The sequence below is a fragment of the Silene latifolia genome, chromosome 11 (genome assembly GCF_048544455.1).
Source record: "Silene latifolia isolate original U9 population chromosome 11, ASM4854445v1, whole genome shotgun sequence".
NCBI classification, from domain to species: domain Eukaryota; kingdom Viridiplantae; phylum Streptophyta; class Magnoliopsida; order Caryophyllales; family Caryophyllaceae; genus Silene; species Silene latifolia.
The window spans coordinates 197311699-197339604 of record NC_133536.1 but is presented as its reverse complement, the minus strand read 5'-3'; the positions used below and the strand labels follow the sequence as shown (position 1 = coordinate 197339604).

The window sequence follows — 27906 nt, the reverse complement described above, 5'->3', positions numbered from 1 at the left end:
AATACGTACCCTCACCCCTTACTCCAGATATCTGTGAACACCCGTGTTCATTGGCATCCACGAGAGTCATTCTAGACATAGAATGCTAAGGGTAACGATTGCTTAGTGTTCATGTCACTACTTTGTGTCTTGACATGACACGAGGTATTCGAACGGTTCCAATTTCCCATAAAAATTGGTGGCGACTCCATACAAAATGCAAACGCTTGTTTCGTTCTCACCAAGCGCCCCCGTGGGCGGCCCGCTGTCCACAGTTTGGCGACTCCGCTGGGGATAATACACTTACGTGTAGCCAAGGGTGAAACTTGAACAAGGTTAGGGAATAGTTTGTACAAGACAATTGTCGGTTTTCATAACTCGGTCTTCCTAGACCGTTTAATTCGGCCTTCCTAGGCCTAACCCAACCCATTCGACCAATCGTCCCGTCTAAACGGTCCTAATTCTTATTTGGGCCTAAGGATGGATAGCGATTGACGTCATCCATACAAGCGTCAAGGGCCTTCACTACTTGAGGAAATGGACTAGGAATCGGCCTTACTCTTGTTTGGCACGAGCCTCTCCACAGACTTCGGGTTTGATGGTTCGGTATGGCAACCCACCCTTTAAACCAAAACCCTTCTAAATGCACTCGGCATCCTGTTATAATGCTTGTATAAATGTGTAAACCTTACATGATCACCATTTCTAAACAAAACCATGACGAATTTTCAAAAAATCAAAACCCTTTTCAAACAAGAATTTCGAAATAGGGCTTCTAATTAGCGCAAAATCCGGTCAAAACTCTGTCCGTTGGTCGTGTCAAAATTCGGGCCACAAACCCATTTCAAAACCTCACTTCAAGTCCACTCCTACAACTACACTACAGTTGACTAGGACACACATTTTCAAAGACCTTGTCTTTCTTCAAAACTCACTCAACACAAGTGGCACACACCCACTTCACGAGTCAAAACTTTTCCTTTTTTAGCAAGTGTGATAGAATGGTCGATCATGTTTTGATTCGTCGCCGATCTCTTATCCAGTTTCGAAGATGCCCGGATCAAGTGATGAAACAAATTTCCACCAACTCCAGAATAGTAATGATCGAATCCTGGCCGCGCTAGCCCAAATGCAATCTACTCAAGAACAAACCTATGACCGCCTTGAACTCATCAAAGGCCGTATCTACGCCGTAGAGGGAAGGTTGCCTCCTCTTGAGAGTGAAGTACTACGTAATTCCGATGATGAATCTAGGGATGAGAATCCTTTCATGGGGATGACTGCAGCTGAGAAAAGACTCCAATACCTAGAGGAGCAATTGATGTACCTTAAGGGGGATGACATTTATAGGGAGAACAATCGCAAGTATGAAGCCGTCAATTCCAAATTGCCAACTAACTTTAACATGACGGATATCCCTAAGTTCAAGGGACACGAGAACCCTTTGAACCACATCCGTGCCTTCAAGGATTACATGTCTATCAAAGGCATCAAACCCGAGATGTTCTTAAGGATCTTTCCTTCATCTCTTGACACCATCCCGAAGCAATGGTTCTACACTTTAGATCACAAGAAGGTCGCTACTTGGGAAGATGCCGCAATCGAGTTCTCTAAACAATATGCGGATAATGCCGAGATCCAAGTCAACATGCGTACTCTAGAGGTTCTTACCCAAAATGACAAAGAAGGATTCACCGACTTCCTAAGTGGGTGGAGGAAGACTAGCACTCAACTAGTTGAGCGCCCGGATGAGGCTACTCTTGTGGAAAAGTTCGTGGATAATCTCAAACCCATCTATGCCAATCATTTGAGATATCAAAACATCAAGACTTTCAAGGACTTAACCGTATTAGGGACACGAATTGAAGATGACATCCGTAAAGGACTCTTGTCCAAAACGGTAGGTCGAGGATATCAAGGGTCCACAAGTCGTTCATACGGCTCTTCTAGCAAGACCGATGAGGTTAACCTTCTCGAGCCATCCAAAAAAACTACCCCACCAAGGAAATTCATGAACCTTGGGGATACTTACTCCAACGCTCTAAAAAGGCTAATGAAGCAAGGTAAACTCCAACCCATTTGACCTACTCCCGAACCCGAAAGGAAGTCCAAGTTTTGGGATGAAAATTCCTACTGTGAATACCATAGAGGCAAAGGGCACGACACAGAAAAATGCTACAAGTTGAAACACGTGCTTCAAGATATGATTGAAGATGGTCGACTCCCAATACCACCAGGAGGTAAACCCAACAACACTCAGAATCCTCTTGGAGTTCTAGTGATTACAAGTGATGAATCTACCTTAGATTGTTCACACCTCATTTCTCCAATTGAGGATGAGATCCACGCGATCGAGAATGAAGGGAACTATTCCACCGTTTCTCCAAACATCACTATGAATCTATTGTTTGGAGAAGATCGATTCATTAGGGCCGCGCAGGATGAGATCATTACCATGATACTTCAAGACGATCGCTTCAACCCCACCGCATTGATCACAGAAACCGACGCGAAGCAGCAGAAAGGATGGAGAAAATCAATCAAATGGACCAACAATCAAGGAAGACTCTTCAAGCTCACCACTGGAGAAGGAGAGATGTTCAAAGGAGAACCAGAAGACGATGAGTTCGAGTCGGAGTCGGAGTCGGAGTCAGAGTCGGAGTCTAGAGAAGTCATTAGAGAGTCTACTCCTGTTGTCATCCCCACTCCCTTCGTTTCTCCTAGCTTAGCCTCGAGTAGTCACAATAGTTCGGGAAATGCCCCAACCACTGTCCCTTTGCCGCCACTGACCATGAATCAGTTGGCTTCTTTGTTTCAATTTTACTCAAATCTTAATATGAATAAATCAGGTTCTGCTTACTCTTTGTGTTATCTTGAGTGCAATTCTGTTTATGATGATACTGAGGATGACCAAGACCCAGACTCAATCGAAATACCTCCCTACGTAGCCAAAGAAATATTACAAGAAGGGGAAGGGGGACCAGTAATAGAGGACACTGAACCCATCAATGTAGGAACCGAACTAGAACCCAAAGAACTTAGGATAGGGACTACCTTGAGCTCAACCGAAAGGGCCGATTTCATAGACCTCCTAAATGAATTCAAAGACGTTTTCGCTTGGTCCTACAAAGACATGCCAGGAATCGACAGGGATATTGCCGAACATAGGATTCCGATTAAGCCAGGTTTCAAACCTGCACTAGTAGATAAACCCCCTACGGTGGCGGTTATAAATGACCTTTTGTGGCGGTTTTTAGAGATTTAGGGTGCGTCGTTTATCGCGGCGTCGTATAAACTTTACGGCGGTTGTAGGTGGTTGTACAACCGCCGTTATAGCTCTCCTATAGTGGCGGTTGTTATACAAAACCGCCATCATAGACTTATATAATACGACGGTTGTTAGACAAGAACCGCCAATGTAACTCATCTATAGTGGCGGTTATCGTAAGAAAACCGCCACCATAGATATTTCAATGATCACTTTGATAACTATAGTGGCGGCTTTTAACTTAAGAATCGCCACCATTGATTATCTATAGTGGCGGTTTTACTTAAGAACCGTCACTATAGCTCGTGGCGTTTCTAACTTAGAACCGCCGCCATAAATAGGTATTTTTTTAAAAAAAAAATTGCTACCTAAATTTCTGTAGCAACCTCCCATAAATTTGACAATCCAATATCAAAATGAACAAGCAATACATACACAAGAATGTAACCAACTATCCAAAAACTTTCATATCATCGACAGAACAATAATGTCCATGTTCAAAAATTTTACATCGAAGTGTATAAATAATCACATACACATCTTATTTAATAGACTAATCAACATTTACTTATTCCTTAAACATTTGGTAGCCTACACCTCTTTAACATTCTTTATCTCGTCAATTGACACTCTTACTCTTAAATCTGCAATGACACAGTAAACAAATCCCATAGTAAGAAAATCAAACTAAGCATTATTAAATCAACGTCTAGCGTTACTAAAAATCAAATAATGAAAACAAGGGTACCTATATAAATATATATAAAGCAAAAACAAGATAAAAAGCTCAAAAGTTTGAATTATAGCACCACATACCACATATATTTCATGTCAAAATAAAACGAAAAAATGAATTCCTTGTCTGCAGCAGCTTGATTTCATGTCTAATATACACCCGTTAGCTCAGTCTGAACACAAGACGAACAATGACACTTGTAAAAAAATAGGACTATCATGAAAGATAAGAGCTTACAGTTGACTGCAATCTAGGAAGAAACCATTCAGCTAGATCTATTGCACTAGCGATTCCTGAAACAAGCCAAACGGCATGAGAATAATCTGGTATACTAAAAGAGATATGGAATATTAAAAAGCTTAGTACAAAAATGCAAGCAAATTAAAAGACTCTCAACAATGATTTATACTTCCAATATACCTATTAGGATACATCTTGAAAATGACATCAGAGTATACATAAATAGCTCGTGCAGCACTTCATCTCTCGTGACAAGGTAGTCCACTCACAATAATTAACAACTGATGCAATATAAAAGGAACAGATTTAAGCATCCATTTTTAAAGGTTCATGTACAAGATCACATGTAAGCCTCTTACAACAACAACTTCTTATCTGGCAACTACGCTTCTTGTGCATATAGATTTTGTATGTTCTTCAGGGCAGTCGTCGAACCATTGATTTTTTTTCTTTGGTTTTAAATCTGAAGTATTTGCATATGAGAAATACATAAACATTTCATAAGAAATGTCTAACAAGAAAATTCTTACAAACAGAGTCATTTTCGATCAAGCAAAGATACCTTAGAGAAGATTTGAAGACTTGGTTGAAGAATTACAATTCATATTCAACACATTTGGCTCCGAACATTTATCCGCTCGGAAAAAGACGCGTCCAGGAATGAGCACGTGGAAGTGTAAGAAGACCTTGATGAATTAAAGGCTTTGGAGTTACGACCTTGGCGCAAAACAAAGCGAGCAAATGGTCGATCGTAAAGCGAGTTTACATCCTAAAATCAATGGCGATAAAAGGGTAATCACCAACTTATAAACTAGTCTCCATGGCATATTTGTCACAAAGATCTGAATTTCGAACAACATTCAAATCTAGAATTCTTGTTAAGAATTTTATTGATTTCCTTCAAATTCAATCCTAGATACAGAAATTATAGACACATGAATTAGGGAATCTTTGCAGAATAAGCTTTTACCTCGGTATACCAACTAAACAAAGTTTGCTTAACAAATGACTAGCTTAGTGAGTTATTCTGCATTAATTCATCATAGGTTGAACCAATAGATTAGGAGTCTTTGGCTCCATTAAAAGCAGAAATACTAATTCAATTCCAAAAAAGAAATTTAACTCTTACCTATCATCTCTTTAACTTTAGTTAAGACCTCTCTTATGGAAAAATAAAACGTAAACAATTGACTGAGACGGAGGAAGTATTTCTAGGATTCCATTTCGGCTTAGGAAATAAATTATCGGAAGATTATTTAAGCGGCGATCTGCTCGACGTTAACAATTTATCACTAAATTCCTTGTCAATGGAATCAATTCCCAAACAAATTTGAAAAAAATGAAACATAATTACTCTGCGAGTGATATTGAAGTGTTAGAATCCGAGAGGAAAGAAGCGCCATTTAATCCTTATATTAACCCGGTCGGCTCAAGTACTATGATCATGATTCCTATTAGTAAGTGGAAGTAGCTTGCTTAACCATTTAATCATTACATTCTCATTGTTCAAAGAAAGTTTGGAACAAAGTTGTTTAACTCGTCTTAGTAACTCAATATTATCATTCATTCACTCAGGTAGTTGAAGAAGAAAAACAGAAGATATTCAAATTTTAGAGATATTGCAGAGTCGGCATCCTATTCACATATTCAATACACATGTCCAGCATCAAACTCAATATGTATGACCCTCCTTAACAAGAGGAATAGCCACCTAAAAAGGAATGTTTTTACCTCAACAACTTGATATCGAATGTTTCACCTATATAGGTTGCCAAAAATGAAAGACAATTAGGGGTGACTACTCGCCTTGATTGCCAAACCTTCATAAATATTTCATAATCGGGTTCAATTAAAACAGGAACATATGGAACTAATTATCAACAACCAGTGTCTGGTCCGGACTTTTTTCCATTGTAATCCTATTCTACCACTTCAACCGATCATCTCTTACCTCTTTTCTCATCATATTCATTTTTCACTCCCAATTCATTTTCATTTCATCCCAATTACCCACATACTTTATCAATCATATAGTTTATCAATTATAATTTCAGCAAAAAAAACAATAATTTTAATAATACAATAACAATCAATTGTATGATTAAAATAAGATGCAACTTTGTATAATTTTAATGAAGATGCTATAATTGATATGTCGACAAAAGTACCTTCTTCGATGTTGTTGTGGCTAAAGAAAGGCGGGTAGAGATCGTGTGTCGTTGCTTCGTGGTGTCGCCGGAAACAACTTGATAGTAGCGAGTTTGAAAAGTGGGTTGTCGGAGTTGAAATTGAGATGTAGACGAAGATCAACTTGGCTAGAACAGTGGTTGTCGACGGTGGTGTGAGTAAAGTTAACGATGGTCGGCGGTGTGGGTAATGATGATTGAGGGTGTCGCGGAGGGTTTATGGTGTGGGAAGATGAAGAGGAATGAAAAGTGGTTAGATACAGTAAGGTGAATGCAAAAGGGTTTTTTGACTTGTTATCTTTAACCTCGGTTGTAACCGTACAATTACAACCGTCACAAATACATACGATGGCGGTTTTTTATTAAAAAATATTGTCACTTATCATTATTTTAACAACGTTATTAACGTCGGTTGTTAATACAACCGCCACAAAAGATTTATGGTGGCGTTTTTAATTTGAAACCGCCATAAATAGCTTATATTATCACGTCGGTTCTTACTTTAAACCGCCACAATAGACCTCCTATAACATGAAAATTTCGCTCCCGCCATTTTTTTGGGCTTTTTACGTCGTTTCTATTAGAACCGCCACGATAAAGGCGTCACGATAGGGGTTTTTTCTACTAGGGCTGTGAAACAGAAGCTTCGACGAATAAGAACAGAATGGGCTCTAAAGATTAAGGAAGAAGTTGACAAGCAATTCAAAGCCGGGTTCATCAAAGTTTCCGAGTATTCTGATTGGGTAGCTAACATAGTACCCGTACCCAAAAAGGATGGGAGAATCCGTGTTTGCGTCGACTTTAGGGACTTGAACAAAGCAAGTCCGAAAGATGACTTTCCTCTACCTCACATTGACATATTAGTGGACAATACTGCAGACCACGCATTACTATCTTTCATGGATGGATATGCGGGATATAACCAAATCAAGATGGCCATGGAAGATATGCATAAGACCGCATTCGTCACCCAATGGGGAACCTATTGCTATACAATAATGCCGTTCGGATTGATCAACGCCGGAGCTACATACCAACGCACCGCAACTACACTCCTACATGACATGATGCACAAAGAAGTTGAGGTATACGTAGATGACATGATCGTCAAATCCAAGGAAAGAGAGGGACATATTGCGAACCTTCGCAAGGCTACGAAAATACAACATGAGGCTCAATCCTCAGAAATGTACATTTGGGGTAACATCTGGCAAACTCCTAGGGTACGTTGTTAGCCAACGTGGTATAGAAATAGATCCGTCCAAAATCAAGGCTCTGATTGAAATGCCACAACCTCAAACAGAAAAAGAAGTCAGAGGATTCCTGGGAAAAGTACAGTACATAAGTCGATTCATATCGAAACTTACGATGATTTGTGAGCCTATCTTCAAGAAACTCAAGAAAACAGACCACACCATGTGGGATGATGATTGCCAAAAGGCGTTTGACCGAATCAAGGAGATATTGGCTAAACCACCAGTGCTCATGCCGCCACAACGAGATCAACCTCTTGGTTTATATCTCACAGTAACTGGAACCGCCATGGGTGCTATGCTGGCTCAAACCGTAGGAAGTGAAGAAAGAGCTATTTACTATCTAAGTAAGAAGTTCTTGGAATATGAGTGCAAATACTCACAACTCGAAAAGACATGCCTCGCTCTTGTGTGGGCAACGAAGAAGCTACGTCACTACATGCTTAGCTACTCCGTCAAGATATACTCCAAAATGGATCCCGTCAAATACCTCTTCGAGAAACCCATCCTCAACGGACGTCTGGCAAGATGGACTCTGATGTTCTCAGAATTCGACCTTAAATATGTGCCACTGAAAGTCATAAAAGGTCGCGCCGTCGCCGAATTCTTCGCAGAAAATCCTATCAACGACGCACAAACCATAGATACTTGGTCATTTCCCGACGAGGATATACTTCAAACTGATATAGACTCCTGGGACCTATACTTTGATGGAGCATCAAACTTAAGAGGATTCGGAATAGGAGTGTTGCTCATTTCTCCTGAAGGTGAGCATACACCGATTGCTGTCAAACTCGACTTCGAGGTGACAAACAATCTTTCGAGAATCACGAAGCTTGTCTCATTAGACTACAAGCGGCAGTAAGCTTAGGCATTAAAAACCTCCGAGTACATGGGGATTCATCACTGATCATCAACCAAGTTACAGGATCTTGGAAAATCCGAAGTGAAAGCCTCGCACCCTATCAGGCTAGGATAGACCAAGTCGCTCAATTCTTTGATCACGTAACCTACCTACACCTACCTCGGGAGGAAAATCAATTTGCAGACGCTCTTGCGAAACTTGCATCTTTGATAAATATGCCGGATCACATGATGGAAATGCCTTTGTGCATCGAACGACGGTCAGAGCCGGCTTATGTCCACCAAATCACCGACGAAGAGGAAATCGCGCAGGAACCCTGGTTCCAAGCGATCCTGAATTTTAAGCTTAATGGTACCTATCCACCAGATATGGACAAGAGGGGACAACGTGTTATACGCCTATTAGCTTCCCAATACATTCTGATGCAAGGAGAATTATACAAAAGAACACCTCTTGGTGTAGTCCTACGTTGCCTTGATCATTCACAGGCACGAAAGGTGATGGAAGAAGTCCACGATGGAGAATGCGGTCCTCACATGAGTGGGCCTATGATGGCAAAGAAAATAACACGTTTGGGATATTATTGGACCACAATGGAATCCGATTGCATCAAATACGTAAGACATTGCCACAATTGTCAAATCTTCGGGAATGTACAACATGTCCCTCCTTCGTTGCTCTACACAATGACGTCTCCTTGGCCATTTTCTGCATGGGGAATTGACATAATCGGGAAGATAACCCCAGCCGGAACAGGAGGTCACTGTTTCATTCTAGTGGCAATTGACTATTTTACCAAATGGGTAGAAGCAGCTTCCTACACTGGTCTTACGGCTAAAAATGTGGCAAAATTTATACAAAACAACATCATCTGTCGATATGGTTGCCCACATGAGATCATTAGCGATAATGGGTCGCACTTCCAAGCTGAAACCGAGCAATTGCTAGCCAAATACAAGATTAAGCATCACCACTCTTCGCCCTATAGACCACAGACTAACGGCGCGGTAGAGACAGCAAACAAGAATGTTGTCACGATTCTCAAGAAAATGATTGACAACTACAGAGATTGGCCAAGCAAGATACCCTTTGCCTTATGGGGGTACCGTACATCTGTCAGGACGCCCACTGGGGCTACTCCTTTCTATTTGACCTACGGCATGGAAGCTGTACAACCAGTCGAGCTAGAAATACCATCCCTGCGTATTCTACTAGAAAGTCAAATCCCGGAGGCCGATTGGAAGAGGGATAGATATGAAGAAATCATCCTCCTGGATGAACGTAGGCTGCGCGCCTTACATAATGTCCAAACATATCAAGCACGTATCAAACGAGCTTTCAACAAAAGGGTTAGGCCAAGAAACATCAAAGAAGGAGACCTAGTACTCAAATCGGTTAGAGCTCTTTTACCTGTCGACCCAAGGGGGAAATTCAAACCTAATTGGGCCGGACCATTTCTAGTCAAATCCATACTCCCAGGGGGTGCGGTTAGAATCACAGACCTAGATGGGAATGAGTTCTCAAACCCCACAAACCTTGACCAACTGAAACGGTATTATGCCTAGGATAGAACAAACACGCGCCTCGCGTAAACCCATGTGTCGCTCTTGTGGCACTAAATAAACGGCCCCTGGCCGAGCTGAAATAAGCTAAATGTCACTATGCTCTTGCATTTTGACAAGTTTGTCATCCTCAAATCATCAAATAAACTAAATTCGCACCTCCAGAGTAAGCAAAAGCTCATGCTTATTTTCTATGTTCATTACAAGCTCTTGCTTCGAACAATTATTCTTTTACATTTACTCGAACTACGCGCAAGGGTTTGATTTCGCTTTTCAAGTGAATACGTAGGCAATCCTTCACAGGATTCAACCCATTATATCTAAAACGTAAATAGAAGGACATTTGCATTGCATTTGAAATTCGGCAAGAATAATAAGTAGAAAATCCCAACGGTTTCATAACCATTTAACCTTTTATTTCATTCGTTTCCTAAATAATAATAGTACGTTACATAATAAAAATAGAATAGGCTAGGATTCTAAAAATCCCTCCTTTTTATTACAACAACAATAATAATAATAATCAAATAATAAATAAAGACTCGGGCTATTCCTCCATCTTCCCCTTGCCCTTGTCATTCTTGTCATATTTCTTGTCACGACCTCGAGCTGGGCGCTCTTGCACCACTTCAGAACTAATCACCAACGGTCTTTCTCGAGGCCTGACTCTTCCATTCTTGCCAACCACCATCTCTGCGACAGGAGTAGTCTTTGATTTCTTTGAAGGATGAATGACTTGGAACCCGGCTTCTTCTTCTCCCTCTGTCAGATGCTTCTCCTTCTCTTTCTCTCCCTCGCGCACCTTGTAGTCAACAGGCTCACGTTTCCTCAGTCTCTCGCGCTCTTCCGGAGTTGCAGCCTTTCTCCACCTCAGATAGGAATCCGACACCCACAAAGCATTGGCGGAGAAGTTCAAGAACCACATGTTTCTTTGGGCCCATTTAATAGCCCACTCCCTTTGGCTCTCGGTAGTAAGCGCCATAGCAGTCTGCGGGACGGTGTCAAGCCTAGGTATCGTCTGCTTCAACCCAACTTGCCTCATCAGTCTTTCCGGAAAGATGCATACCATAAACTCCAATCCAGGAATGCGCACGGACCTAGTGGGATCCAAAGAAGACACTCCAGTGACAGACTTGAGATGCCACCACGGTACAACCCACCTGATCAACGGACCATCATCGTTCTTCAGCTTGTTCTTCCAATAATCACAGACCCGAGTGAAGTCCACCATGTACAACCGCGTCCTCATCGCAATCGAACGAGAATGATAGGAAAGTGCATGAACTGGGGGCTCGATCAATCGGAGCCGTTCCATAAGCCAAACCTACCAAAAGCAGGTATTAGACATCAAAAAAAAAAAAAAAAAATAATAAAAAAAAAAAACGAAAAAAAAGAGAGATGTCTTTTACCTGCAAAATGACGGGACTCCCCAAGAACGGCAGATCGCGGTTGGATTTCCTATTATCCAAGCCCAAAATAATCTCTCCTAAGCATAAGCAAGTGGGCTCTGCGACTCCATTTGCTCAATAAGGCCCAAAAGACGGGGATCACCTCTCAAGTCTTCATCAACGTGTCCTTGGAAGACATACACGTGCAACAAACAAAAGCCAAATGCCCTCCTCCTAGCAACATGAGAAACAGTAGGGTCGGCCCTGTTGATGAACCGGTCTATAAAATCCAACATCCTCACGCCTTTCGGGGAAACTAGACGGTCCACCTCCAGTCTGGTCAGTCCAAGCAAGTCTCTGAATTTGCTCTTATACCCTTGTGAAGTGGAAGGAATGACAGGTAAATGTTCAGGGTCCCACCCACCAATAGCAGCAATTTCTTCAGGAAACGGGCAAATGTCACCTCCTGGGAACGCGAAAACATGATAATTCGGGTCCCAATAGTCAAGGCAAGCATCCAAGAACGGTTTTACAACCTTAATGAGTTTCAAACTCAATAAGACCCAAGGTTATAAGCACCCACGTCATGCTTCTCCATATTTGAAAATTCATTGGTCCATTCCTTCAAGCGGATCTCCAAAGTATTCATAATGAAAAATTTTCTTTTGAAGATTTATTTTGGGAGTTTTATGTGAATAGACGAAGAAGAGACGAAAGATTTATGTGAATTAAAGCTCCGTCAACGCTTCTATTTATACTAATTGCTGTTTCCAAAAATCCGCCAGAACGGACCGGCTTAGGAAAAAGCGCGCACTGCTGCGCCTCTTCAAAGGGACGCGACTCATGCTGCGCGCCTCTTCCCGATCTCACCTCTGTGATTTCCGCGTTGGATCTTTCCTAATTCTATAACGCATGATTTCCTATTCCTGCGGGGTTTTATTTTGGTAAATACGAGAAGATTACCATGTTTCAAGTTTCCTAGATTCGCGGGCACGCATTTCGAGACGACGTCGACACCTTCGCCATTTCATCACACTTAATTCCTTTCCTTTTTAGGAAATAATTCTCATTTTCTTTTTTTAGGAAATAACTCTCATTTTCTTTTTGGGAAATAATTTTCTTTTGTTTTCATTTTTAACGAATTTCAACATTTCACTTCTACATTTTCTAACTTATAGATTTCTCTTTTTCTTTTTTTTTAGGGGGTAACCCTCCCTACCGTCCGGTCATTTCCGGCAAAATTTTTGCAGTTTTTTGCATTCTTTTGAGTCTCATTTTTGCGCTAATTAAGGCCATATGTATATAAAAATGTATGTTTTGCGTGATTTCTATGTAAATTCCGGCAGCATGACGGCGTAAACCGTTATCTACCAAACCTGTTCAGAACTAACCTGCAGATACAAGCAACACAACCCAGCAGCAAAGGCACTCAGGCCGTCGTATACACGCCAAACGAAGCAAATGTACAAGCAAACTGGGGGCTTGCGCCTCAAACAAAGTCCAAAAATGTTCAAAATCAAATGTCCAAATGTACAAGTCTACAAAACTACACAAAACTACTGTTGGGCGCCCTCCAACTCGGCAACTCTCGCCACAAGAGCAGCGATCTCGGCATCCCGAACCTCGAGCTCCCTCAACACGCGAGCTGTCTCCTCCCGAGACTGGGTCAACTCTCGCTCCAGCTCGCGGTCACCCTGTAAACAGCAATAAATTGGCTCATGTCAATCGATTCAAGCAAAATTGGAAATCAAAAAGAAAAAAAAAAAGAAAAATCAAATAAGGTTCATACCTGACGACCTCGACCACCGACGAGTGCCTCAATGGCAGTAGCTCGCAGCCGGTTGGCCACCCTCCATAGTGCCACGAACCGGGACGGCGCGACCTGCATTTTCAAAGGAAATCCTCAGCAAATTGAACAAGCTCAATCAAACGTGTTCCTACACGAAAGTTATACAAGTTAGAAACTCACCCTCCGAATCAGGTGCTGCCAATCGTCTAGGCCAGCATCCGTCACAGCTACGTCAAATTCACGCAGCTCGGAGATCGTCGTCCTCCCGGTCGCGTCAGTGTACTCAAGGGTCTCGGGGTACACTGGGGCTCGATGCCCGCTGCCTCGACCTCCTGCAAAGACAAATAGCTCTCATTAACCGATGATCTTTCGTCGTAATGCTCAAAGACAAATCAAGGAAAAGTAAAAGATACTCACCACTACCGGCCAGTACGCCAACCTCCCAAAGAGGAACGCTGAGTAGTCCTCGCCAGGAAGAAGAAGGTCGTCGCCACTGGCACCAGCCAAGTCCGCCTCCCTCTCAGCCTCAGAAGGCTCCCTAAACATCGTCCTGGGAGGATCGACGGGAACCGTCAACGCGTCCCGAGAGCACTGACGAGCCAAACGCTCGCCCAAGCACCACACAGGACCCATCGACGTCCTCAACAGCAGTCGGCTCGGGCTCCTAGGTCGAAGGACCTCAGCGACGAAAGGAGGCGCTCCAGCATACTCCGCCCAAGGTCTGGGCACCCACTATGACAAGATAAGGCAAAGATCATTCCTATGGTCAATTAAAGGCAAAGTATAAGAAGTATAAATGAATACGAATGGGATACTCATTTGCTCGGTGAAGGGCGTTCACGTCCCGCCGGTGAGACGTTGTGAGAAGAACGCTTGCTCTTCGTCCGGCACATCACCCAATCCCTCACCACAGGATAGGCCCTCTCTAGCGGCTCCGTCCTCTTGGGCGCGAGACTCGGGAAGTAGGAGTACACCCACGCCTGTAAAGCAGAATAATCAATGACGATCTTTCGTGATTTGATAAAGAAAGGAATTTATTTTGGTCTAAAGGAAGGTTCATACCTCCAACAAGTAGTCAGTCCGACAAAGACTGGAGAAGTCCCCTTCTCCATCAACTCCGGACGAACCATGGCCCTCATGAAGCGGATGAGGACCGCAAAACCAGTGATGACCCGGTCCCGGCGCCCTAGGGAACTCGGGTCGAAAGAAAGGGAAGGAGCTTCGTCGACAACCTCTCGCCCTTGTCTCCGAGGTAAATCGAAGACAGAAACCACCAAAGCCACAGACGAGCCCTCTGCTCAGCTGTACAGGGAGGAGGAGTCGTCTCCCTCCCGTCGATCGTCACCAGCGCCGGGTCTTCCCCGCAAAGTAGTCTCGAACGTAAGAACTGGGTACCAAACCCGACACTGTAACAGCCTTCGGCGACAAGTTCCAGCCGATCAATCTCCTCGCCTCGGCCGAGTCCACCCTCATGGCAGTCTCCGGCCACACCATCTCCTCGGTCCCACACGACAGACCAGAAATCATGCCGTAATCCTCCAAAGTGACTCCCACCTCACCAAAAGGCATGTGAAATGTGGAAGTCGTATCCCAGAATCGGTCCAAGAAAGCGCGGACCAGGCTAAGTTTAGCCCGCAACTTCCTCTTCACGATATTCCCTCCAGACCTGAACCAGAGGACCGAACGCTCCACGCTCGATCATGGCCCTCTCCTCCGCCGACAGCCGCTCGTAGTGCTCCATCGCCGTCGTGTACCCCGAGAACGACCTAATGTTCCCGGCCTCCTATTATGATTGGAAACAAAGCTATCTTTAGTTTTGAATAAAATTTGAAAGAAATTTGGACAAAAAGAATGAAAGAGGACGGGTAGTGAGTAGTGAATTCCTATTTACCAAGCTCTTCACCGTCCTGAAGGACAGGTGACCCTCTGCAGCCCACACGAGGTGCCTACTCTCCCAGGTCTCAGCCCACGCAGGAGCTCCCCTCGGTGACGACCTCCTCGCCGACGTTGGCCCGTCTCGGGGTCTCCTCCTCCTCGACGGCCTCCTCCTCATGAAACTCGGCGGCCCATCACCGCGGCGGTGAAGGCACGCTCTAAAGCCTCCTCAACGAGAGCGCGGCGTCTATCTCCATGGGAGCTCTCCCAGAAGTAGAAGCCTCATCGCCTGCAACGTTAAAGCAAATTCAGGCCGCGTCACATGACGACAAGCCTTTGTTAAGGAGTTTTCGAGCCTTCAAAGCCCTGAAAACGCCCTTTCCTTGCCATCCTTGGCCATATTCCCATCAACCCAATCACTCATGTGATAAATTGGGTCAAGTCAAGTCAAATTCGAAGCCTAGTTCCGGGTTCAAGTCGAAGATTCGGCAGCATTTCGCTATAACGGCGATTATGCCCTAGAAAGGTGTCCTGGAAAAGTTGTTACAAGCCAAAATTCCGAGATGGTAGAAAGTTTACCCATTATTCAAGGATCCCAAATATCAAATTTCATCCCAAATGGGCAACCCTAAGGCTATTTTCGAAGCAATTTACGGTTTAGCTGTAAAACCGTCTCAAAATTTCGCTCAAAGGCTCAAAACTCGACAAAAATTCGAAACAAGCACATGGTTATGTTCCTAACATAACCTACTATCCATTTCTAACATCAATTTGACAAGGCAAATCCATTTGGGGAAAAAGCCCCAAATTTTCGATCAAAAGGGTCGAAAATCCTAAATTTCGCGGCTCAAAATTCAACAAATGTAGATGATTAATGCAAGATTAAGACACATACCTCGATTAGTCATGTTTAAAGCAAGCTTTTGAATCAAACCTTGGCGGAAATGGTGAAGATTTGAGAGAGAAATGAGTGATTTATGTTTCGAATGCAAATGAAACAATCCCTCTGATTTTCGCGTTTTTACGCAGGAAAGCCAAATTGGGGAATAGACGCAGCAGGCGCTGCGCCTCTTCCAAGAGACGCAGCTCTTGCTGCGCCTCTTCCTTTTGTTCCCTCCATACGGATTTTCAAAAATTCGTTATAAGTTCGTTATTCGTGGGCCCATCTTTGGTGCGCCCCTTCCCCGATGCTATTTTACTCTTTTGGTCCGTTCGACGGTTTTCTTTCGTTCCGACCCGCATTTCCAAGCCAGCAGCAGACTGATTGTTCTTCCAAGACCTGTCTTTGCTTGTCGCAACGAGCATTTACTTATTTACAAGAATTCGACATACGTTCATTATGTCTCAAGCGATAGTAAGCGGATATACTTTCCCTCTCATGACAAGAAGAATGATTCCCCATGATGTCTCTAGCGAGAGTAAGCGGACGTACTGTCTCTCTCAAGACGTGATGATTAACATTTATCCAAACAGTTTTCCCTCTAGCAGTTCCCAGCCGTGTCCTGCTACTTGCAATATTTTCCCAAAGATTATCCAAACAATTTCCTCTCAGCAGTTCCCAGCCGTGTCCAGCTACCCTCAATATTTCGTGTTTCCCGCAGAGTTCGACCAGGGTGTCGTTCTCCAGAAGTTCCCAAACCCAAAGCCTTCTTTCTTAGGTTCGTAAACCCGAAATTAGGACTTTTTAACTATAGGATCCCAACCTTTTAGGTTCATAAGCCTTCAAGTTTCCCAAACCGATAGAGTTCCTATACCCAACCTCCGGTTTACCCCTTAAGTTGAACTTACTTTAGGCCTCCTTCCCGTCAATGCTTTCCCTTAGGGTCCCACACCCTAGCACAATCCTTATATATCCTTTAGGTCTTACCCTTAGTCCCCATGCTCAACCTTAGCTCCTACGCAACTCCGGAAGCATTTCGAGAAAGAAGTCTCAGGTATGGTCTCTTCTTATGGCTAGCGAGCCTCCTTACGTAGTCTAATGGACTTTAAACGACCCTCCTCGATAGTCGACAGACTCTAAAATGTTCCCGACGACAGGTCCTTGGTTCAGACCCCTCGAACCGCCTCGCGTCGCCATAGTCGTCAGGTTGTAATCTTCGATTGACCTGATGGCTATACTTTGACTTTCGCCTTGTCCAAGCCTCAGTCAAAGTGGGGGCTCTGTAGATACCTCATTTCTGCACCTCCCGCAAACCACCCGGTGATGATTGGGCCGCATGTTTGATACGCGGAACGATTTGTGACAGTTCGTAAGATTATCGTCAAGTGATTGCTCAAATAGTAATGTCGACCTCTTAGTTGTCATCTACGTCCCGATACGGTCGTTTTGGCAGTAATTAGAGTACACTCGGAGTCCGGGTAAAAAACCGTCTCCATTTCCTGATAACTGTTAAATCCCGAGTCAGAATGTTCTGGAATGTTCTGGAATGTTCCGGATATTTCTATTCCATATTTCACAAATTTTATCTTTTGGCAAATAATATCCCGTAATATTCATAAGATATTCGAATTATTTCCGTCCTACCATAACTCAAACGCGGAAATCTTTCTTCAGCAGGAGGAAACCTCCTGGGAATAGACGCAGCAGTCTTTGCGCCTCTTCCAAGAGACGCGATGGGCTGCTGCGCCTCTTCCCAGGCCATTTTCTGCATATTTCTCGTATCTTTTTCATATCTTTCCGAGATTCACTTCCAAAGAGTCTCTGAAACCCTAATTCCTTCACGTGATTAGTATAAATAGGAGCCTTCGCTCCTCATATTTCTGACGCGAGTGTCCGCCCTTCTCTTCTCCCTTTGCATTCTAGACTTTGTTCTTACTTATTGGCGCCTACGTGCTTGAACTTTCGACCACGTAAGCTCGGATCTTTCCGGGTACCAGCCTCTCCGTTGCATGACCGACCAATTTGACCAACTACACCAATAATCAACTTAATTAATTAATCGTTTTCCTCTTACGAGGGCACTCTCTTTGCATTCGCGTCGAGCATCACTAATCGATATCTTAGTTCTTCTCGTTTCGTCAACATGTAAGTCTGAGGGTGTATAATTCCTCTTTTATTTATTGTATTTTAATTATTGTATCATCATCAATTGTAAGGTTTATGTCGAAAGTACCATTAAAACCGATTTCTAAAAATATGCTTTAAAACCTCTTTTTTACGGATTTCCAGTAGATAAGTCAAAAAGGACGCAAAGAATCTTCTTTGCGCCTCTTGAAAGGAGCGCAGTTCCTGCTGCGCCTCTTCGTGAGGCTGCCGCAGTTCCTGCTTCCTTTCTTCTTCGTTTGTCCTCTGTAATTCGTATTCAAAATCTTTCTTTTGCTTGTTCGCTTGTTAATTCTTCGTCTTAATGTCATAATAATTCCACATGTATATCATAATCGTCATCATTCACATGTTTAATTCATCAAATCCGACTTAAACCCCAATTAATCCAATATTTGCGGGTTTTCGTCATTAAATTCAATTCCGGGTTGTAGAAGTTCAATTTGATTGGGTTTCTGGAATTCGTCTTTGATATAGCTTTCATCTGTTTATTCATATATTCATCGCATATTCGTCATATATCATCATGTTTAGACTAGTTAATTGATTTCAATAGAGGACTCATTAATATTTTTCACTTCTATTTCATCATGTAATTAATCCGTTTGCATCCGTCTCATTCATGTTTATCGCTTTTATGACCTATTCATATGTTAAATAACCTGTTAATCACTTTCATCCGAGTAAATAATTTAATCCATCATTAAAATCACCAATCGACATTAACGGCTTGCAATTACGGCTTCACGGCGCAGACCGAGCCAAAGGCAGACGCAGCGTCTGCTGCGCCTATTCCAAAGGACGCAGCTCTGCTGCGCCTGTTCCTGGCTGAGTTCTGTCCCTGAACTCCGTTTCTGCATTGACCTAGTTTAATTAGCATACGTATAATTGACTATTATTCGTATTATCGCCTTCTGACTTGTTCGTTAATTCTTTTGATTCTTTCTTTTGTTCTTTTCTCAAATTATCCGTTTTAAAGGTATTTTCGACATAAATCACCTAATCCATTGTAATTAATGTAATTTTCATTATTGTATTTCTTTTATTGTATTTCTTTCTTTGCTTGTATGTTTTCACATGTAAATGAGCATTAAATCCTACTTCGACCCAATTGTTTGCCAATTAATTGTCAACCGACTTAGTATTAATTCTCACATGCTATGATTAAGACTTGGATGTTGCATTGCATGCATATAGCCGACGGTATATCGAGTACGAATAACTTCCCTAATCATTAGTAGAGGCCGCTATCGAGGCGGGCAGAATTAGGTGTTCGATCAAAAGAGCTTCCTAATACGTACCCTCACCCCTTACTCCAGATATCTGTGAACACCCGTGTTCATTGGCATCCACGAGAGTCATTCTAGACATAGAATGCTAAGGGTAACGATTGTTTAGTGTTCATGTCACTACTTTGTGTCTTGACATGACACGAGGTATTCGAACGGTTCCAATTTCTCATAAAAATTGGTGGCGACTCCATACAAAATGCAAACGCTTGTTTCGTTCTCACCAAGCGCCTCCGTGGGCGGCCCGCTGTCCACAGTTAGGTACTCGATCGAGTAACTAGGGTACTCGATCGAGTAAGGTGGCACTCGATCGAGTACCTTAGCTACTCGATCGAGTAGCCGGTTTACGGGGGGCTGTTTGGTCGGGTTTTGTTAATAATGTGATTAAAGTATAAAACACTTCCGTCATTGTTTCTAAATCACTTTTCAAAACCTAATCACTGTGAGAAGATAAAGCAAAGTACGTTCATCACCTTAATCGCATTGTTAGCAAATCCCGGAGCTTGGAAGGTCGGATTTCACCTTTCTTTACATCGTTGTGATCCTTGCGTCGAGGGTAAGACCTTTATACCATTTTTATTATATTTCTCCAAAGTTAGTTAAACCCTAATATTGGGAATTGGGGATTTTGTTGTGTCATGTGCATAGTAGTGATTATGTGTTTGTATAATTAGGAGGAGGATTCGTAGAGGAAGCTTTTTGATATCAGCTGTGAGATCGTCTGATTATTGTGCTTTCCAGGTAGGGTTTCCCTACTCGTATTACTTACATAATGTATGGTGATTGTCTTTGTAATTAGTGTAATTGGTTGATTCAGGACGGTTGTTGATATTGTGATTGTGATTGTTTGTCTATGGTTCTCGAGATGCGTTCTCGGCTGAGTGGAGTCACTTGCGGGAGTGGCTTCACGCCCTAGTTTCGCCCTTCGTGGAACCCGCCACGGAAGGAGATGTGCACATTAATGGGACATGGTTATCGCTCGGTATGATGAGCGGGGCTTAGGTGGGAACGGGCTGCGGCCCCCCTGGCGGCGGTGGTCCAGTGGACGATCGGTGACGGAGATGGAGTGGAGTGCACGATTGTGTATGATTGCTTGAGATGTTTTGTTCTTTGTCTTGTTGATTATATCACTTGTGTAAATAATCGACCCGGTTTAATGTTTTTAAAACTGCGGTGATCCATTCGGGATGGTGAGCGAGATATTGAGCAGGTATGAGATGAGTCTTTGGGATAGCATTTGGGATGGCGCGATATGATGATAGAAGTCTTCCGCTGTAGCTTAGTATTTCCATAACATTTCAGTTAGATAAGTAAACAGTCAGTTTGAGAACATGTATTTGTACTTTTGGTTTTGGTTTCGAGTTTGTAACCTTTCACTAAGTAATTCTATTTAAATATTGTTTCTTCATTGTTTATTTGATTATCATTGCCTCGGGTAACCGAGATGGTAACGTCCTTATACCTGGGTGGTCCTGGTAAGACACTTGGAGTATGGGGGTGTTACACTTTGGTATAGGTTGCTCAGGAGTAGGTGCTCTTATTGCAAGCTCTTTAGGTTTAGCCTACACTTTAGACATCCACTTACGAGTCACCCTCTGCACAAGTTTTTGCTTACTCTTAGAATTCTTGCACGCTTGCATATCATGCCCCACACCCCGCATTCCTTACATTGGATAGGTTGTCATTCAAACTCTATAGAGATGACAACCAGATTTCCTTCCTCGCCCAGGAATTTAACTTCCTTGGGAGCAGATTTTCTAAAAGGGACATCAATCAACACCCTGTCAAAACCTAATCTAGTTCTGTCCTCAGTTGCTCCATCACGCCTGACAAACTCCCCCAGTAATTCTGCAATTTTAGGGATACATTTACCCCAAAACTTCAGAGGGAGTTTATTAAGTTTAACCCATACATGAACAACCGTCACATCAGCTTTAGTTAGGATTTCCTAAGGCATCCAAGGTCTCAAAAATAGGAGCTTATTATCAAATAGGTAGTGACCCTGTTTTAGCACTACTTCCTAATCACGAGCTTTCTTAAAACGTACCAAAAACACCCCACTAGGTAAAAATGAAATTCTGCCAACCCTATAATTCATCCATAACCTTCGTATGAATCCCTCCACAATATCCCAAAGAGGATTCACATCGAGTATAAAACAGACAATAGAGTGCTTCCAAAAATCCAATTCAACCTTAACATCAGCTTCAGAGAATTGTAACATACCTTCAGGTTTTTCAGCAATAGTATCAAGTTTCTGCTTGTTGGCGCCTCGATTCTGAACAATCCATTCTTCAGTCTCTTCATCGGTTATATGATCATCCAAATCAAATGGTTGATGATCCACAAGATTGGAAGTAATCTTAACAACACTAGAAGAAGGACCTACAACAGAGAAATCCAAAGGAGAAAACCTATTTTTATTTGATTTTTGATGATTTTTATTTGCTGAAATCAAAAAAGATCGTTGCTTTGATGAGTTTTTAGCCGGCGTCATTGCGAAATTCTAGGGATCTGAGATTAAAGATTTTTCTTTTCAGTTTCTCTTTCTATCTCTACATGACTTATTCTGAAATAATTAAGAGTTAAATAAGGAATTGTGGGACCAAAATATTAAAGAAAGTAGTAAAATCGGAGTAAAAGAGTTGGGTGTGTTTGGTGATAGGAGGGAGGGATGAATAAATATGAGTAAAAATTTCTAAAATAAGAGAGTAAGAAGAAAACCTGAATAATCGTTTTAGGAAATAAGGAAGAAAATAATGAATATGAAAAAGTATAAAGAAGTTCGGTTTAAATAAATTAATTAGAACCTTTGGGTAAAAGACATCATTCTCAATGAATTAATCTTGGTAACTTTATCCAATGAACATATAATATGTAGCTATTGTAGATCTCGTACTGATGCATGATATTTTAAATCCTATTGTATACAAAGAATCAACAATTATTGTGTGAAACAGTTTTACATTTTGAGACGGTTCTAATATGTAAAAAATAAAAACTTATTTATTAGCATTAAATGAATAATTTTTTAGTAAAAATTATCTATCTCACACGTTTTAACATTAAAAAAATCTAAGAGATGATAAGTGATAAGTATAACTGTATATGAGTTTACTTCCTATATAATTTTTTTTGTAGATGGTCAATGAATGAAGGCCCATTTGTTTGAGCTAGAAAATTATTTAGTTGACTTATTCCTTTAGTTTAAGGGAACTAGTGTTAAGCATTGTATTTTTTTTATAGGCCAAATCCTATAAGGAATTTAATTAAAATATTTAACAAGAAAATTATGGAGTAAAAATACCAAGAAAGTGCACTAGGAAAGAATGTTTCTACCATTGTGTCCTTTTCTCCCCAATTGAATAGGAATACCATTTAACTAATACAAACTTGGGACATGACAATATGACATCTCAACCACCTTCATTTTCCGACCTACCGCCCGTCAAAATATCCCATCTACCTTAAGCACCAATGTTAAATTGTTAATCACTCCATGAAAACATAGTGGTGTTCCACACTTCCACTATACATGAGCATTGACTTCCTTTTACTATATATTATGTATTTATGTCACAGGTTGGACGATTTTTTGTGTGTTAAAATTCTCCTGCATTTAGATTTTAGAATCATTAACAATATGCCTTTTTAGACCTTGAAAGGCCGACATCCCAGCTCGAGAACGTCCATCTTTTAAGGTAACAATGATACACATGTACAAAAAGGCTCTCGTTTAATAGTGTTACATTTCATGTCGACCAACATTTTTTCAGATCAAGATCAGAACGATTTCTAGAGACATTATGTACCAAAATGATAATCGAGTCATGTTAATTGATATCGGGACAATGACATTTGTCTAATTGGACAATTCAAAGTCCTCCATATCAAATGACTCACATATATATGTTTGAACCAAAAAATGAAGATTATTAATCTCAACCTTCCTCAAAACTCGGTGCTAAACATAACAGAACTCGACATCATCTTAATAAGCATTCACCTTAATAAAGATTATTAATTAAAGAAATTTATGTTCCTCAATTAATAATGGACCCATATGTTGTAACAAAGGTTTGTATGTTATGCAACCCCTAAATTGTGAAAACATATGATAATGTGAATGCTAACTTTATATTTTATTTTGATAACTTGGTTTTTATGAAGATAACCGTCCTATTTAAACTGCAAAACTCTTTAGTGCTCTAATGTATCGTTTGGTTGCCACTAGAAATGTGGGGGAATTCGAAAATCCCATGAATTGGAAAAAATGAAGATGTTTGGTTACCCAAAATCCCAAGATTTACTTTTTCCTAGGAATTGCAAACTCTGATTACCTAGTTTCCCCTAGGTAGTTTGAAATTCCTGTGTCCATTCAATTCATACATGTCAACCAAACATCTTTTTAGTAATTCACATGAATTACCCAATTCACGTGTTTTTGAAATTAACGGGAGAGTAATTCCGCCATGACAACCAAACGACACCTAAGTGTGGTGACTAACAATAATGTTGGTGCTGAACAAGTAACGGGTAAGTTAGAGAGTAGGGATAAAACGGTGTCTACATCAAATGTTATCGAAATCTTAACTCTAACAACTTTCAAACTCAAATTGTTATCCATACACAAATTCTTGTTTCAGACTAGTACTTTTGGTCTAATTTGTCAGACGGATAAAATGTTGTCATTTTTTAAGAAAATGTAACCAATTAATTCACAAAATGTTATGACTAGAGGTGTCATATTTCAGACCAAAAGCAATGATCTTAAGAAAAACGAACCGTTATCCATACGGCTCAAAAAGTCAAAATCTACATTATATAAAGCTATAATCAACGATTTACCCTTCTTAATTAAGTAATTTTATTATGCTAATTACATAATCTCACCTAAAAATAGGTCTTAGAGCTTATATGTCGTATATATTCTCTCCATCTTGGTCATTTATTTATCTTTGGTTTTGACAGAAAAACCAAAAAAAAAAAAAAAAAAAGTTAATTATTAGATAACAAGTGGATCGCAATTAATTGCCATCAATTAATTCAAACATTACAAAATAAAATAGTTAAAAAAAATGACCGAGACAGAGGAGCTAAGCACTTGTAACAACCAAGAGTGTTTTATAGGTTAATTTTGATTAACCTAGTTTCCTTTCCATAAAAAAAAAAAAATAATAAAAAAAAAGAAAAAAGTATGAGCCCAAAAATACAAAACAAAAACGATCCAGCGGTCCAATGGGCTAGTAAAACGAAAACACATCCCACGTCATTGCACAAGATCCATGCTTCTAGGGCTACCACTAACCCAATTATAATCTCCTCCCTTCATCAAAATCCCGTCTCTCACACTCTAAACACTTCCTCCAGCAGTCGCGTTTTAGGGTTTATTTATTATCATCAGCCGAATTCACTCTCCTAACCCTAACAATGGCGGAACAGGTACATCGTCTCTCTCTCTTTTTCATATCATTCATCTCTTTCATTCTAATCATATCTAAATATTCATAATCTTTAACCTAATTTTCCTTCATTTTTTGTAGACTGAGAAGGCTTTCCTCAAGCAACCCAAGGTTTTCCTTTCGTAAGTTCATAACTTTATTTCTTTTGATTTGATTTGAGTAATTTGTTTTCATATGAAAATGTTTGATTGTTTTGATTTTGTGTTTATTTTGTAATAGGTCGAAGAAAACAGGGAAAGGGAAGAGACCAGGAAAGGGAGGAAATCGATTCTTTAAGAGCATTGGTTTGGGTTTCAAGACTCCTCGTGACGCAATCGAAGGTTGATTCTTTTGTTTTTCTGTTGTACTTTTGTTTGTAATTAATGCTTTTAGTTCATATGATCATTCCGCTAAATGTGTTTCGGCTTTGTAAACAAATGAATGAGACGGAGGAAGTACTAATTGGCTATTTGATGTGCTAAACATGGTGGTGATATCATGATTTTGTTGTGGTGGTTACGTTGATGAGTTGGTTTGTGTTTCTTCCTGATTGGTGTGTTAGTCGTAATTATGATTCATTTATGCTCCCTAGTTCTCGACATTGCTAGTTTTATAAAGCAAAATGTGGTGTTGTTCGAATTGTCCAGATTATACGCTATGTATTGATCTATTTGTCATTTGCTTATGTCATACTGATAGATCGAACATTCGTTGGAAATATTAGTTGGGTAGTAGTTTGAGAATGGTACTGCTCGATTGCTGAATGCCAATCTGGTAGTCTTGCACTTCAATCAGAGTTTTTATTTTCGATCTCTGCTTAAAAGTGTAATTAATGGACTACTGCATGACAATTATCACTTATACCTTCTAGAGCATTGTGGAGGTCATTGGGTATCTGAATAACTATGTTCAACCAAGTTTCGAAGAACATTGTTGTGTGATTGTGTTATGTAGAAAGTTTCGAAGAACTTGCTTAATCTAGGTCACTTCAACTGTTATAAAGCTACACTCTCAAACATTTGGGGATGTGGAACTATTCTCATTCTCACAATCAGTGACGTGACGTGCAACCTGTGTTACTGGCTGCAACTGTCGGGCACAACACGGTGTACCCTTATTTTCTGCCAAGTTTTCAATTTTTGCTTTAAAATGAAGTGTCTGTATGTCCGACATTTCAAAGTGTCGAACACGCGGCCTAAGTGCAGCATCAAAGTAACATCGCTTGTAATACGATTCGAGCTTAGATATCTAGTTTTCGTCGTGCTCTGGTCTATGATATACATTTTTTTTTGTTTCTGCTTTTTAAATAGGGGTACTTGTTTTTGTTTGAGGCAAAAATAGGGATAGCTTTAGAATACTGTTTTTAAAGTTTATTTCTTCGAATATTATCTGTGTTGGCTAATATTGTCAAATGGTTTACATGAACTATTTCATTCTAGGAACATACATTGACAAGAAATGCCCTTTCACCGGCAATGTGTCTATCAGAGGTCGCATTATTGCTGGTACCTGTCACAGTGCTAAGATGCAAAGAACTATAATTGTTCGCCGTAACTATCTTCACTACATCAAGAAGTACCAAAGGTTCGCTTATACTTTCTTTTGTCGTGCTGAATTATTTTTTCTATGATCGACCATGTAGTACTAATTGCTTTGTAATTGTTACTGACTAATTTCATACTGGTTATCAGATATGAGAAGAGGCACTCCAACATTGCTGCACACGTGTCACCTTGCTTCCGTGTCAAGGAGGGAGATCATGTTATTATTGGACAGTGCAGGTCAGTTGTATCCTCTAGTGGTTCTTGCTTCACCTCTTTTTAATATCGCAACTCATCTAATGTTGCCTGACTTACCTCAGTATCATAGAGGCTCCCATAATAAAAATTGAGTTGAGAATTGATAGTACAATTTATAGTCCTCATTCCGTCATTTTACTCAAGTTCAGTAATGAAATATCATTGCTAGATTGTTACATACTACCCCTTGGCTTAAAGAGTTTACATGTAGTAGCGCTACGTAAACAGTGCATTTTTTTTACTTAGGCCTTAGCTAAGAGTAATTTTACTCCTAAGATTAAAAGAAATTTATTTCACTAAATCAAAATTCGCCAATTTTTAGGGATTTTAGCCTCATTGTACACTGTATTATACTTCCATCATAATTCATCATCAAAGAATCAAGAGTCTATGTATCTCGTCAAACTAATAGTCTTGCTTACTTTGCTATACAGGCCATTGTCGAAAACTGTCAGATTCAATGTGTTGAAGGTTATACCAGCTGGGTCTGCTTCTGGTGGAAAGAAGGCCTTTACTGCCATGTAACCGCACCTATGTGATTTCTTTTGAGAGGTTATGATAGTTTTGTTTATTATTATGCAACTTTTTCAAGTTGTGGACGTGTCTGTAGAAGATTTTTTATGATGTTTTTAAAGTTATTTTACTCAGTTGCCGAATTAATTTGGCATCACCAGATAATTCTTTCAGCATGTCATTTTTTGTCACCACTGTTGCTCGTTAAAACTATTGGCTTGAGTTCACGCACTAGTTTTTCCGATGAACTTTGCTCTCAAGTCTTTGTTGATGTGTTCTTCTCCCCATAGTTACGCTATCGATAGATGATTGAATTGGGAAGTGAATGCTAAAGCATTCTAGGACTCTCATCCGTCCAGTTCTCTATTCTTCATCCCTTCTCCCTTTCGTCTTGATATCATATTGAAATTCTTAGTTTTGATTTTTACACTGAATTTTGTGCCCCTTTTTTCAATCTTTTAATACGAAACTCTTGCGCCAAGTCTGGGAACCTCTGTACGCTATGCAACGACAATACCATATTTCACAGTGGTTTGGTTGCAGCTGAAGCCAAGGGGTTAGGAAAGGGAGGTAGATGAAGGGTATGTGATCATTTGTTCTATCTATTACCAAGACGTTAAAGCAATATAAAATGTTGCATCTCTTGCAAAATCGTCTTTCGAAACAAATGATCAATTTTA

General features: G+C 40.8%; 1 protein-coding gene and 2 long non-coding RNA genes across 3 annotated transcripts; 1 reads left to right on the top strand and 2 right to left on the bottom strand.

Annotated features, from left to right (window-relative positions):
• Positions 1-3691: 3691 nt before the first annotated feature.
• Positions 3692-4673, bottom strand: LOC141615288 (uncharacterized). Its single transcript, XR_012529781.1, has 3 exons — positions 4404-4673; positions 4064-4276; positions 3692-3891 (listed from the first exon to the last, which is right to left on the bottom strand). It is a non-coding gene; the product is annotated as an uncharacterized LOC141615288 (long non-coding RNA).
• A 188-nt stretch (positions 4674-4861) lies between these two features.
• On the bottom strand, positions 4862-6722 carry LOC141615287 (uncharacterized). The gene is made up of 3 exons (XR_012529780.1): positions 6392-6722; positions 5955-5982; positions 4862-4940 (listed from the first exon to the last, which is right to left on the bottom strand). It is a non-coding gene; the product is annotated as an uncharacterized LOC141615287 (long non-coding RNA).
• An 18067-nt stretch (positions 6723-24789) lies between these two features.
• Positions 24790-27474, top strand: LOC141612259 (small ribosomal subunit protein uS17). The gene is made up of 6 exons (XM_074430991.1): positions 24790-24915; positions 25017-25057; positions 25155-25255; positions 26354-26498; positions 26606-26695; positions 27148-27474. The coding sequence occupies exons 1-6, from the start codon at positions 24904-24906 to the stop codon at positions 27236-27238; spliced, it is 480 nt and encodes a 159-aa protein (XP_074287092.1). The 5' UTR covers positions 24790-24903; the 3' UTR covers positions 27239-27474.
• Positions 27475-27906: the final 432 nt, after the last annotated feature.

Coding starts and splice junctions, on each gene's coding strand:
- LOC141612259 (XM_074430991.1), top strand. Junction 25,058..25,154: donor CAACCCAAGGTTTTCCTTTC/GTAAGTTCATAA, acceptor ATTTTGTAATAG/GTCGAAGAAAACAGGGAAAG. Junction 26,499..26,605: donor TACATCAAGAAGTACCAAAG/GTTCGCTTATAC, acceptor ACTGGTTATCAG/ATATGAGAAGAGGCACTCCA.